At 39.6% G+C, this 15,357-nt stretch overlaps 1 protein-coding gene across 2 annotated transcripts in view; it reads left to right on the forward strand.

Annotated features, from left to right (window-relative positions):
• cnnm4b (cyclin and CBS domain divalent metal cation transport mediator 4b) overlaps positions 1–15,357 on the forward strand; it is a 59,772-nt gene that overhangs the window by 21,687 nt on the left and 22,728 nt on the right. For both annotated transcript variants that reach the window (XM_086206901.1, XM_086206900.1), the window contains exons 2-4: positions 2,136–2,279; positions 2,893–3,027; positions 5,474–5,643. In XM_086206901.1, the coding sequence (XP_086063027.1) occupies positions 2,136–2,279; positions 2,893–3,027; positions 5,474–5,643 (449 nt within the window). The remainder of the gene's footprint in view (positions 1–2,135; positions 2,280–2,892; positions 3,028–5,473; positions 5,644–15,357) is intronic.

Genomic DNA, 15,357 nt, shown 5'->3' on the forward strand with positions numbered 1-15,357 from the left:
TAGGGCCATCCTGCTTTGTTCTGGGGGTAAATGCGGAATGGAGGTGAGATGATGTGAAAGCGTGTGACTGGATCCTGCTCAGGGCACTCAAGTATTTTTAAGGAACAGTTACAAAACATAATAGGGTCTTCGCCTGAAGTACCCTCTGGCTCAGGCCCTAATAACACCTGAGAGACGCTTTCTTCTGAACATGACTTAACTTTATTATACTGCCCTATATGCTATAGTGACTTTGAAGAATTTGGAACTCAGTTTGATCTGTGTGGTTGTTAATTACATTGAACAGCGTCATACAACCTCACCTACCTCCTCATGTGTTCACATTTTAAGAGACATACTGGCGTCAACTCAAATGGGAATATATGATAAAGCAATGTGCCAGTGACATGGCGGTATACATACAGTTCATATTTTGTTCTAATCACAGAGGAAATGTGTTTGGCAGTGTTCCTCAGTCAACATAATAGTAAAATTATGTGCCAGGTAGTAGAGCTGGGTATCACCACTGACCTCCCGATACGATACGATTTCCGGTACGATTCGATACAATATACGATACGATATTTTAGTTACAATACCAATTTTGCTTCGGTAATGGAAGAGATTCTCACAGGACTAATGCTGTTCATTCAATTGTAAAAGTAACCCTCTAACCTGCTGCATAATAAAATATTAATATTTAAATTGAGAAATGACCATTAAACAATAGTTATACAACATCATGCACTTTTTATTTAAATATATGACTGTCATTCAAAACAAAAGGGCAACTTAGACTTCCACAAACTGTCAGCAGCTCAGCAAGATGACTCGCGGTGTGGCGAGCTTCAGTCGCCCGTGTTTGTAAAACGTGGGACATGAGGGACCAGTTACTGTCAGTGTAATGAGAGGTGATGGTCAAGTAGGAATCCGTAGCTCTGCTTGTCCAGCTGTCGCAGGTGATGACAACTCTCTGCAGATTTCATTGCAGTTGCAATGTTGTTTTTAACATCTCTGTCCATCTTTGAGATTGTGACTTGACTCAGTTGTTTCCGTGTCGGTAGCACCGTGGTTCCAGTGTCTGGACGAGGTGTCTGAAGCCTACATTTTCTACTACACAGTATGGTCTGAGATCCTTGCAGATAAAAATTGCCAGAGCCAAAGTGATGTTCTCTCACATGGAGGCGTGGATGGAAACTTCGTCCCAAATGCTTTCTCCAGCGAGGGTTGTTGCAGTGACTTGTAGTTTCCTGGTTGTTGAGTATACTCTTGGTGATTCCTAGTCAAATGGCTCCAGAGATTAGTTGTATTTCCGTTGTACTTTACTTCTACTTTGCACATTTTGCACACAGCATTATTTTTGTCAAGTTGGGCGCAGTTTTCTTGCTTCTTAAAGCCGAAATGCCGCCAGACATCGGCACTTAAATTTGCCGGAGATTAAAGTTGCGCTTGCGCCATCTTGTTGTTCTCTGATCGGAGGCACGTGGCCTGGATCTCGCGAGATCTGATCATCTGACTGCAATAACGTTGCACTAAGCACTGAATCACGCAAGACTAAAGGGGCAAACAAAAGCAAAAAATAAACGGGTAAAATCGAATGCATTTTAAAAGATCGATACTGGGATTTATGTATCGATAATCTTTCCTACAAATGTATATCGATAGAATGTCTGTATATAGACATTTTTAACCCAACTCTACCAGGTAGAATGTTTTAATACTCTCTCGTAAAGTCATACACAGCTGTAGTTGGCTTAACTTCTACATAAATAGATCAAGTGATGGAGGTGATAAGCTGATAAAATGGAAGGTAATTTTTCTTTTTATTGAAATTCATCAGTGAAGTGTTTCACGACAAAAAGTGCGACAAAAAGTGCGAAAAAGCACCTACTCAAACAATAAAAAACAAATCCCATGCATTTCATGAAGGGGGTTTATCAGAGTTCTGAAAAAACATGATTTTTTTTTTTCGTACCTTGTATTGGGGTTTACTTCCAACCATGTTAAATGAAACCTTACATGTTGCAATTTGCCAATATCTGAATTGCATTAAAACAGTTCCAATGCTCAGAAAACTGGGAAGACAATGAAAACTGCTGTCATGAGTGCACAGGTAGTTAGATGATGTCTGTAACACTTCTTCTTGTCTTCTTTAGGAAAATCCCACCTGGCGATTGTGCAGAAGGTGAACAACGAGGGGGAGGGCGATCCGTTCTATGAAGTGTTGGGGTTGGTCACCCTTGAAGATGTGATTGAGGAAATAATTAAATCAGAGATCCTGGATGAATCGGACCTTTACAGTGAGTTCATCTTATCACTAATTTCTGTTACTGCAAAAAACACCTTTCCCCTAAATTTAGGTACAGTTGTTTCATAAGTGTATTGTTGCAATGTAAATTGTTTTATATTTAACTTTCTTACTATGTTTACATTTTCAAATACATATCCTTGGAGAAAATTTAAATTCTGCTGGATTCTAAATAGTTTTGTTGTATAAACTGGAGCCTGACAGACATCGGTGTGGTGATAACATTGGTTGATATTGGCCTGACACAATATATCAGTGTTGAAAACCTTTTTTGCTTTACAGAGGATAATGCAGATAGAGGTGCTTGCAGTAATTTGCAAAAATTCTTAGTGAAGTTTATTATGTCAGTGCAGTGATGTCATTTTGGACACTAAAGTTTAGGTGCTGTAAATAATCCTGCACCATTACATATCTTTGTTATAAGTTTGGAAACCCACATTTAAGGGATCGTTGCAAAAAAATGATCAAATATATGTTTTGGATGATATATCAGAATTTTCTCAGTCAACAATATCTGTCAGTCCCAAATAAATCCTGCATTGGTCAGGCCCTTGTACAAATGAATGGTTTATAAGTGAGTTTGTGTGTTCTGTCTGTTTCGCCAGCTGATAACCGCAACAGGGAAAAAGTGGCACCCAATAAAAACAAGAGAGATTTTTCGGCTTTCAAACATGAGAGTGAGTCGAAAGTCAAGATCTCTCCTCAGCTGCTGCTGGCCGCCCATCGCTTCCTGGCTACAGGTGGGTCTGCAATATAGTACGTGTAACTGTCATTCAGCCTAATATAGCATGAGGGAAGTAGTTTATTTATAATCAAGTGTACATTTGAATGTACATCTCCAATATGAAGCCACAATTATTCTCAGGATGTCTGTTATCCAGCCATCTGATGAGCAAGACAGGTGCATAAAGTTAGGGAAGTCCCGGTTTAAATTTGTTTATCTACATGGAAGATCAATGACTGGGATATATTTATCCAAGAAGAAAGCCTTCCTCTGCCCACCCATTACTAGAAAACTCTGGATTTTGACCAGCTGGATGAGATTCTTCACCTCTGACACAAATAACTTGAGAACATTTTGCAGTCATGTCTGGCTAGCAAGGCTTAGCTCATATCCTGTCAGAAGCAGTTAACCCTAGCCATGGCTAGCATGACGTAGCACTTCCCTGCCTCAAAGACTTTGTGGTGTTAGAGCATGACACAGTCAGTCTCTGCATAACGTCTCCTGTTTTAGTTTTTGTTTCCAAGGTTTTTGGTTTTCTTTCCTGGTTCATCTGCCTTTCGAGAAGTTGTTTTTATTTCACATGCAGTAATCCTCAATCATTTTTTATTTTCTTTTTTCGTTCATGTGATTGTTACCCAGCTTGTGTTTGGTTGTCTGTCTGATATGGACTACCTGGAAGACTATCGATATAACAGAGAGGTATTTCAGACATAGAAAGTTAAAGAATATCAGAGGAATTTAAAGAACATCATCAGACATTCATAGGGCCTGTGCTCACCTGGTATGAAGATCTGTCCTGGTGTGATACGATCACAAGATTCCAAGTGTTTCCTGTGATCGGATCTTACATCCCCACTCTGCATGCAAATAAACACTCTCATTAATTCTGTCTTATGTTTTAAAACAAAATATTTACCTCCTATGGTTTGTATTTAACACGAGCAGCACACACAAGTATGTCACTCAAGATGTGCTGAGATGAAACACATTTAGTTGTTACTGTGGACCACATAGATCAAAACATTTGATCCACCCAGTCAATCACTGACTTCATAGTACTAAAGGAAATACTGTCTTATATTGGATGATGTCAGATGTTTGTTTCGGGGGAGAAAGAGAGAGAGCAAAGGAGCAAATGAATGACCAGCTGATGGTTGAGAAACAGTAGCTCTTTACTAATAGAGCGAGTCGCACAGCCAGCGACACTTTCTCTTGTTTATCAGTTGGAAATTAAAAGAAATAGAAATTGCAAACACGCTTGTTTCTAATAAACCCATCCACCAAAGATGTTGGGTGCAGCCATTATAATACCTATGAACTTTTCAAAAGTTCATATGCTGTAATATTATGCCATGTTCATGCGCTCATGTGGTGTTTCTGCTTAAACAAAGGACATCAACTGATAAGGCAGTCTTTCATTGTGACCCAGGACGCATCGGTGTACACACCAATGGAAGAATGTCACCACATGTGGCCTGGACTACCTCTGAAAGTTGTTTCAGTGGTTGGATCTCAATACTCATGGACTGTGTACACACAGTACACACATATGTACACACATGTGTACACACATATTAAGGCTGACCACTGACAGATCATAATATCAGGCATGCACAGGGCCTGATTACAAAAGAGTTTTTCTGTTAATCTTTTTTGACCTGAAAAATTAGAGGACTGGATGAACAAGGTGTAAAACCTACGAGTGAGAGAAATGTGATTACTAATAAAACATTAAAATGTAAATCTATCACAGTGTTACCAGTTCAGCTTCACGTAATACATTATAAACTGTGATGAAATGAGTTTGTTTGCTTTGAAGGTGATGGATTTGTAGAGACCTCGCCCATCTCAGTCTATTGCAGTTTTGTTTGCAGGGTGGACTGCTTTTTTTGTTCTTAACATGGGCGTGACCATATGGTATAGCTGAGCTGTGATTGCAACAGTCTGGCCCACAGTGGAGAAGACATGTTAAGTTTAATGTGTTTTTTTGGGTTGGTAACCATGGTAGGTTATGACAAACTGACAAAGGCGCATGCAGATAGGTAAGCTACTTATTTGGCAGAGGTAATATTATCTGTAGCGTCTAAATTTTGGAGAGATAGACCAGGTCCGTCTATGTGTTAGTTGTTTGATGACGTTCAGCTCGGCCCAGTGTAACAGTACATATGAAGGTGGTCAGTAATAACATGGCCAATTACACGATCAACAACACGAAGAACATGATCCTAAGTCGAAAGAGAGAAATTACAAATCCATGCAACAATTTACGCAAATTTTTTTGAGAATTCACAAGTGCGTCTCCCAATCCACAAACACTGAGCAGTTTGAAGGCACATAAAGCTGTTTTGCAAATACATTAAATGTTAGCTCACAATTGTCAAGTCTTCGTTTTCATAAGATGTTGTAATAAAATTATCTTAATCATTACCTGTGGGAAGTAAATGTCGTTTTTCTTCTTACAGAGGTGAGCCTATTCAGCCCATCTCAGATCTCAGACAAGGTCTTGCTGCGAATGCTGCGCCATCCTGATGTGATACAGGAGATCAAGTTCAGTGATAGTGACAAGCGCTCACTACATCACTACGTCTACCAGAGGGGCAAGCCTGTCGACTACTTTGTTCTTATCTTGCAGGTACACTCTTTAACTTCTTGTTGCTTCCATTTATGTATCATCCATCGGCAAAGGTGAGTTAAATGACAGGCTGAAATGATGAAATGCTTTTATTTGAAGGGAGATAACACAGTCTGGACTGGAGAGAAATACTGTTTATTAGACCTTTTGATTCTTTTAGACTCCATTTTGAAAATCAAGTTTAGATCACTGTTCTGTACTTTTGCCTGTTTGAGGTCAAATTAACCACATAATATAATTATTTAAATCTTAATCCCAATCTTATTAAAGGTTTACATTTGTAGGTTTATACTTTAACTGGGTAGTATCACAATATTGTGATATGGGATTAGTTATCTTCTCAGATTTTGGGTGTATATCATGATGTGGCAGAAGTGTTGTGGTCTCCTGGTTGCGGGGCTTAGTTGCAGTCAACCAATGTACCATTACCAAACAGTTCTAGCTGCTCTAAGATTTGCCTTTATCCATTATATCCACATTTCTGATTAATAGTCATCCAAAATCTCATTGTGTTACTGTTTGTTGAAAGGTCGCAGCTGTATTTTGGCTGGTACTATTTATGTGTAGTAATGTAGTGTGGGTCTTGGTTTTTTCAAGGCCAACCCTACCAGACCCTTTATGAGCCGAACCACCCTAGCTGAGTCAAAAGTCAGACACTGAGAGGCAGCAGGAAGGAGGGAGAACTCTGATTGATTCCCCTCACAGCTGATCCTGCTGACGCTGTGAAGCTGTCAGTCAGTATGCTCTTTGGACCCCCCTTAGGGTTGGAAAGAGGCTTAATAAACAGATGACTATTCCCAGCTATGGTTTTTATAATTGTTGATTGTCTCTGTTGTATCCACTTTCATGTGTACATGTACCCTGAGTGAGAAAATTACATTTAATTGTCCTACTTTCACACACATCTATTTCCCACACAACGATTTATGTCATCAAACAGTCGTTAGGTGCTGGTCCCATAATCTAGGGATCATTTTTGTCTTTCTACCCACCGCTCATCTTGATGAGGTATTCCCAGTGGGTGGCCAGATATCAAGTATGGCATGTAGACCCCACATGTGGAATAAGCTGCTCTGAGACCCTTTAGAGTGGGTGGGATTTAGTGTTACATGCCAGGAGTGGAATTTTCCATTGTTGCTTTGCTGACTCAAAGTTGCCTCTGGAGTTGTGCTTTTTATTTTGCAACATTATTTCTAAGTAGATGTGCTGCTTTTTGCTGCTCACCACTCAAATGGTTTTTCTATCACCATTTGTGCCTCTGTGCAGTTTTTTTTTCTGTATTCCTATAAAGATACTTCAGCAAAATACTGCATGATTGTCTACATTTGATTCCATGCTTGTAGAGGAATTTTGTGTGAGGAAAGAATTTGTTAGACACAAGAAACAGGCTGAGGACTCAGAGATGGCTTACGTTGGACACTTTACTGAATATAGCCACTACAGATGAACAAGGTTCGCTGTGCGATGAGGAAGAGTCCCACCCCTCGTAAACTGTCATACTGGTAATGCACTATTAGTAATACCTCATTATAACATCCTGCATAAATGTGACCTTTCACATAGTGCAAGCACAGCTATGCATCTAGACAGCTCTGGCGATTTAAGTGTCAATTTTACTATTAGTAAGGGTTCTAACAAAAGAAAAATGACCATTATAAATGAATTATGAAAGGCACCACAGGTTCACTTTTGGACCCAGGTCAAGAAATTCCCTATCAATGCTTAGCCAAAATGTAATTTCGGTCAGTTTTACCCTGCTGACTACTCAATGGATTTAGAATTTCCTTGAAAATTGCTAAATTGCCTCACATCTGTCCTGTATACAAAATGGCACTCACACGTACCAGCGTTACTTCTCAGGAAACCGAAAGCAGAGCATCTAAGAGACAGGCAAGTGAAGAAGGAAATGAAGACACTGAACTATGATGACATAGGATGGTTATATTCACCACACTTGGTGGAGGATGTGCAATGGATCACACAAGAATCTGTCAAATTTGGGGATAAGTTAGTCACAGTCCCACCTTATGGCAACAGTTAGATTTTTGTTTTGTTTTGATGTTGTTTGTTTTAAGCTTTGACTTACTTCAACAATCTTAATATTTCACCAAAAGAGAAAATGGAAATAACCGAAATCCACGTGGTTGTAACTTCTACCAACGTCACCCGTTTAGAGAGTCCCGGGCTCATGACATCTACAAGTTCAGTTTTAGTCAGAATCATTGCGTCAGCAAGTGATCACAAGAATTAAAATCAATTAAAGCACAGCAACATAAAATATAGTCATGCAATGATTGGACTTCTTGCAAAATCCAATATTTTTAAGTTTCACCTACCTTTTACTTCATAAAACAGCCACACACTGAAAGTTCATGTTGGTGGAGGTCTGCGTTTTCTGGGTGCTCTCTGGTTGATGTCTGTGGATGAGTAAGAGGGATTTTCTTACCATGTTTAAACATATTTGTAGTGTTACCCTGCTGGGCTGCCTCTGACAGAGAACTTACTGGAATACATGTGATTTTGACATTCTTTGGGCCCTATTAAGTGATTGATGGTGGTTGGCAGATAGAGTTATGTGTTTTATGTGCATCCAGGGCGTGTTGGGCCTCATTTTGTTATTTAGAGGACATGCAGTCAGAGCCCAAACCAGGCAGAAGTGCCTCATGTCACCTCCAAGCCAGGTCCATGTGCATCTGTTGCTATTTTAGTGGCGTACACATTTCAACTCAGGAGGTGAGCTCTTCTCACCTGAAGATGCGTCTACTCATGCGTCCGGTGAACATGCTCAAGGATATCTTATATTCACGTAAGTGAGCCGCAGGCATCCATCCACTCCTCTTGGTCTATGGCGCAAAACATTTGCAGACCTTTTTTTTGGTGGAAGTTTATTGGGGTTGGTCGTCATCTTATTCTGACCTAATCAGCTCGTATTCTTCCGAAGTCACTTTGTGGATTTTCTTTGTCCTTACACAAGTATTCTTCAATGGTGGTGGCTGGTGTCTTAAGCTGTTTGTCTCAAACTCATTACATCATTTCTACATCCATTTTGTCGGCTTTCGTAATGTATTCTGCTGTTAGAGAAAAGTTATTTCATATCTCTAGACTAATATGGCAGTTGAACCCACCACAGTTTCCATAGCTCATTTTATTTATGGCTGATCATTTCTGGTTAATTCCAGGGGAGGACAGTCTGCTTCAGCTAACATAAACTGTGGGGGCCTTGAGTTGGATTTGGATGGAAAAATGTGGCCTAAGCTGCATTTTATAAACAGGAGGGGATGACTTAGTGTTTTTCACCAGAATGTACGTGAAGCCAGTGCCTGTCTGTAGTGCTTTTGGATTTCTAAAGCTAATAAGTGTTAAAAAAGAAAGGACAGTGCTTTGGCTGCGAAGATGCTGTCAGAGTAACCCAGTGACTGCTTTTATAAACTGATAAATACACAGACTGTGCACAAACTGTCACATCGGGCAGACTGACAGAGAAATATGATACGTATTTTTATCTGCAGAAGTGATGGCAGTATGTGTGTTTATATACCTGAGGACCATAAGACAGGTAACAGTCACTCATTTCTCTTGTTCCTCTCCTTTTGTAGTGTTCGTGTGGACATCTGCGTTTGTGTGTTGATGGTCGCACTGTGATCCTCACTGTCTACAGACAGGCTGTTTGTTTATAAGCAGTGTGATTCATGTGTCTATGGAGATGTTTCTCACAGGACAGTCTCTCTCCAAATAGATCATTGTTGTGTTCATGAAATTCCTTCAGCTTTGGGAAAAATACTCATTAATTGAAGTTGTTCATTTTAAAATGATTGGAGTGACAGAGGGATGTTCAGTCTTAGCACGAGGCTCCCTCTGGAAAACCTTTGGAGGAGATTCTTTTACTGCTCTCGCTTTTAGACCTCATCATACTAATTATATCTCTATCTCTGTCCTCTTTGAGACATCTTTATTTGTATGACATAAGTTGGCAATTCATACCTTATTACTAAGTTAGGATCAGTATTATATGCATAAATAATTTTAAATGAAGATAATGTAAGTTGTCCAACAGAATCACAATCTAACGGCGATTTGTCAATTTGGCATTAATTGTTATTTCACAGATTACCGATGTATGCAATCAATATAGTGAATTCTTCTGCTGGACTGACTGAAAATAGACCCTTTCTATGTTCATTGTGTACCAATTGTGTTCTGATATGACAATGAAAAGGTAGAAGACTAATTTCCTAAACAAGTAACTTATTTTAATCATGTGACATTGTCATACAATAACCATTTAGATAAAGACCAAAATAAAATAGGAAAATAAACAAGGCAGAGGCGCTAGAGGGCTCTCTGCTGTAATCACTGTATTACACCATTTTTCAATCCCCCAAGGCATCATTTTCTGCATTTCATGTGCTGTGATTTAATTTCTGATCTCACAAACGCTGGTTTCAAAGACTACTGAAGAAGAGCAGGCTACTTCCATTTGAATATTGACCATCTTCATAATGACGAAAATGAAGTTGTTTACAAGTGTAAATATTATCTATCAATATTAAACATGACAGGATTTACCACAACTTTTGTCTCTTATAATGTGATGAGGAATGAGTTGTTCGGAGCAGTTTTTTTATATGTATAGAATTTGAAACTTAGAAACATTCATTTATGAGAGGCTGAAGCCAAACAGTAGATCAACTTCCCAGACCGTCACTGTTGATTGTCTGTAACAGTTTGATCGTGTCGACATCGAGACACTATTGTTGTTGTTACATTCCAGGATAATAACGTCACAACGTATTTGTGAGAAACTCTTCCTGTTGTGGACAAGAGCTGGAAAAAAAGTCCTGTGAGAATAAGAAATATCCCTCGACTTAAAAGAAGGCAGCTGTAGTGACACTGACTCACAGTGACACGTGTGTGTACAATTACGTACGTGTGTGTGTGTGAGTGTGTGAGAGTGTCACACATTTTACAGGGCTAAGTGACTTTGCAAAAACCTTCCAAGGAAGCTTTTGGTTTTCACTTCAACCATTAACTGAAGTCAGTGATTCATTTTATGACAAACACATTGTTGCAAACCACTAAACACTGCTGTGAAGGGCTTTGCTGGGACACACACGAATGAACACACACACACACACACACACACACACACACACACACACACACACACACAGTCAAAAGACTTCTTTGATTTGGTTTTTCATTAACAAACCGGTGACAAATTCATTACTGCACCTGAATATTCAAATATTTGTTATTGAGTCCGTATTCAGTTTTCATTTCCGATTCAGATGCCTATTGTTTATGTAGGCTATCAATAAAAGGAAGATAAAATATGACTGGTGGACTGGTGATCACCAAGCTGTCAACAGTGACTGGTTGATCTTTGAAGCACTTCATGTAGATCTTTCACACTAGATGTACTTAAAGAGTGCGTTTTCTCTGGCTCGCTTTGGCTTGGCTCGGCTCAGGTGGGGTCAGGTCAGTATTGTCACTATTGTCTTTTGGATGGAGTTCAGATTTGATTGGCCACACCTTGAGCCCATTGTTGTCCTCCACAACTGCCATGGTGTCATAGCTCTTGTTGGTAAATTGTGCCTGCTGGCTCTGGTGAGGTTACACATCATCTAAATGATGCACTGTAAGAAGGTTTTACTCTTATTAGTTTTTAAATAAAAGTGGCAGTCAGTGTTGATTGTATCTCATAAATAAAACATCTAGCACTATGCTGTCTATCACAGCCAAACAGTGAAGTTTCTTAGTCATGTTCCGTTTTGAATAGTCACTGATGACAACCAAACAGTGTTGCCAACTCCTCAGTCAGGAAAGTCGCTATTGGCTGTCCGAAAAGTCGCTAGAAGTTGCCAAATGACGTCATCGCTCAATTTGCATAATGTGCACGTGATCGCAATGGATGCTGTAGGAGAGACTTCGCAGTAGAGAGTGTTTAAAAAAAAAACTAAAAATGTTATATTATATGTTTATGTAATATATATAATATAATATAATAGCCATGTATAATACTGTATAATGTAGTGATTTGGTGACAACGAATGAAATGAATGAACCTTTACATTTATTTAACATCCGGCTATCCGATCCCACTGTTAGGAAGAGTGGGATCTCCTCAGCGGCTTTGCGCATGCGCGATTCATTTGCTGCCTGGACGCAGAGGGGTGAAGGTCTCTGCTCCTCTCCTGACTGCAATCGCCTGTGTGTGACTATTTTCGGGCGGAGCAGGAAGAGCCCACTGCTCGCTGAGAACATGAATTGCGGATCAAAGATATGTGCTTTTACGTAACTCTCCAAATGTCAGAAAAGTCTCCAATAACACCAGGAAAAGTCGCTAGATTTGTCGCTTGTCGCTTTTGACAAAAAAAAAAGTCGTCATGGAGAGTTGGAAAGTCACCAGATTTAGCGAGAAAGTCACCAAGTTGGCAACACTGCAACCAACGCTCCAGAGCCTGAAAAAATGGTATTCAGACACACACTAAGGCATTGCCTCACTCCATGTCACGCTTCCTTGTTTAGCGTCCATTTCCCTGATTGATGTTTTTTAGTGAGTGAAATTTTTTTTACTGACTGTCTTTAAGGCCAAACTTCAAAACATTGACTTTAACTCCCAAAATATGTCCTGTCTCAATGCTTTCAAGTGTATTTTTCATATATCTTATTAATGCTCCTCTGTATTCTCCAGGCCTTGAACAGTTGTTCTTTCTCTGTCTTCCATCTCTGTGTCCTCCTTTAATCTTGTAAGCCCAAGACCTCTTAACACATTAAATGGCTGTTGTCTCTCTCTCTACCCACTCAGGCCATGTTCAGCTTGATCCCTGTGAGGAAAAAAACACAGCCCTCTCCTTCTTTTGACTGGGGCCAGTGTTTAAGCACATCAGAGGTGCCAATGTACAGGATTCCCTTGGTGTTAAGATGATTCCAGTCCAACATTTGCTACGGGATACAACATTGCCCATTGGCACATTGATCAGAAGCAGAATTCTATTTTCACAAGGGAGAAAATGCATTGATGAGGCAATAGAATTGTAGTACAGTACAAACAGACAAACGCAGAGGGGGCAATCCAGATCAGTTATACATGTGTCTTCAGATAGTTGGATAAGCAGGGCTTCAAAACAATTGGAGTTGATCTCTAGTGATGGGAATTGCCAACCTCTGTATCCATTCCGGTGCCAGTGCCACTTCATCATCAGCCATCAGAAGTCACAGACATTCACAGAATTGAAACCCTAAAAATATAAAATCTGACTGAGATTAAAGAGTACCATCAGTCCATACACACGTATATTATAAACAGGGGTGCACATAAGTGGTCCGCATGCGCGCATGCGTAAGGAACCTGGACAAATGCGCTCGGCTTCAAAGGCTTTTATACGCTTTTGCGTACCGACTGCTACCGACCGCGGGGAAAAGCACTTCTCAAAATGTCAAAGAGACAGGCCCCGCTAAGTAATTATTTTCGTGTTCCCCCACCCCCTTCACAAATAATTTATTTGTGAAGGGGGTGGGGGAACAAAAGCGTATAAAAGCCTTTGAAGCCGAGCGTATTTGTCCAGGTTCCTTCCGCATGCGCGCATGCGGACCACTTATGTGCACCCCTGATTATAAAAGACAATACAAAAACAAACAATTATATGCAGATGTTTTACAGGAAGCATGACAAATCAAATTTCCTCATTTATGCCAAAGGTTCCACTGTGTTCAAGGTTAAGATTCCGTATGCTTCCCTCCAGAGCAGTGAGTTAAGACGAGATGGAGGAGGGATTTTTTTCAATGCCCTAAAATTTAAAGGATGCTGCAAAGCAATGGTTGGCTTATGAATACTGTTGGGCCATAGAATTGTCCACATTTTGTGTCCGTATAACAGTCAGTCAGAACCGATTTCATTTTAAGATGGGTCACAGAATTTTACAGTGTTTTAGGATAATTTTGAGCATCAATTGATTTTTATTTTTTTGTTTATTTTTAGCTTGTTAGCTTTCTTTGCCAACAGGGATTACCTCTCTGTATGTGGGGCCCTTTAATAGACTGAAGAGAGGAGTGATGTGGGATAACCCCTCTTTTGGAAACATTGTTCCATTTCAACCGTTTGCACTGGAAATCTGTCGCAGTGCTGCAGTTTCTGCACAATCTCAGAAACCGACCAATAAGAATATGACGAAAGCGTTGCTTGTAATGTTTACTGGATGCTATCAAATCTGAAGTAGAGCACTTCTGCTTTGAGGCTTATGATAGATCGTTGTTTTAGTAGTACTGTTAACATTATAAAGCACTACGTCAAGAAAATGAACAAAAGTTTCATGTTAATCCATCGTGAAAGAAAGATAATTGTTTGTGGAGTTTATATATTCCCAAAAAATCAGACAACTCTTTTCTGTTACCTTTCCATATATCCAAAATAACATTGTTGTATCTTTTCCAACCATCACAAAGCAGACGTAAGAAGGAGCAAAAGCACTGCCTGTGGCTGTGCCTTGAGAGTGCAAATAGTAGTCCATATACTAACAGACATTTATAGTTAGGATGATTTCTGATAGAGGGATAAGAAAGTCATAAGGGACAGATCCCATCTTGATGTTTATTCCAATATTGTGAAAGAGCTTCAAGGACTATTTCATGAGGTATTCTTTCATAAAGGCTTTGTATATCCAAAGTTACCAAAATGTCAGTCTGTTCCAATTAGAACTTTTAGATAGTTTTCAAGGGATCACCTACATCCCCCAGAAACGATGAGAGGCCTGACACAAAATTCCTAGCAAAGAAAGCAAATCGTGACAGGGGCTCAATCAGCCCTTCCAGAAAAACAGAGTTTTTCTGTGATTGTTCCAAGCAAAAATTCTTTATTATGTGCCACATTGCTTTAAAAAATGCGATGGAATATGCAGGATAATTTTGCAATTTTATGCGATGAAATTGCAGGAATTTGCAAAAATTGCAGGAACTTGCAAAAACTGTGGTTTAATGATTAAGAAAAAAAGTGATTCCCCCAACACTCTGTTCTCACTATGCTACGACCTTAATGTAATGAGTCATTTCTAATTACTTCCTATGATAAGCAAGCTTACTGCACCACACAAAGTGCTGGGAGTAATTAAGTTCTCCTCTTGTTTTATTTCTGACCCAAATAAACACATGGCTCAATCTTACAAAACGTTGATGAGTCAAAAAAGTTCCAAGCTTTTTTCGTTGGCAAATGAGACTAATTTGCAGACCTCATCAAGTCTTCTTTGCGTGGTTTGCAGCTTTTGATGTCTTCGCGTCACAACGTTCCCATGGCAACAGGAGGAAAATGGCTGCTCTTGTGTTAAGTAAATGCAATGTTTTTCAACTTTCTGCGATGGTGTGTGACTTTTTCGCAACCAAAACATGGGAATTATGAAATCCCGCAAGCCCTGCATATTTTGTCTATTGTGCATGGAAATCAGCGAATTATGTGGCAAAAGTGCAGCGTTGTCGAAAAAATGCAACCCCTGCATTTATATGCAGACTTGGGCTGATTATGCTTTGAATTATGCGATCACATAATCACGTTTTTCTGGAGGGACTGCTCAATAAGAATACCATTGCTTGTCACAATTGGCTGGAGGGAGGCATTAATAGAGTTAGAGATGCTCACCATTCAAGTTTCATTTTGTTATCCACCCCCTTTTGAGTGCAGCAACAACATACGCAAAGATTTGGTGGCTCCATCCATCCATTTTG

The sequence above is a fragment of the Aulostomus chinensis genome, chromosome 6, assembly GCF_037954235.1.
Source record: "Aulostomus chinensis isolate RoL2024-O1b breed Wild chromosome 6, RoL_Achi_v1.0, whole genome shotgun sequence".
Taxonomy (NCBI): Eukaryota; Metazoa; Chordata; class Actinopteri; order Syngnathiformes; family Aulostomidae; genus Aulostomus; species Aulostomus chinensis.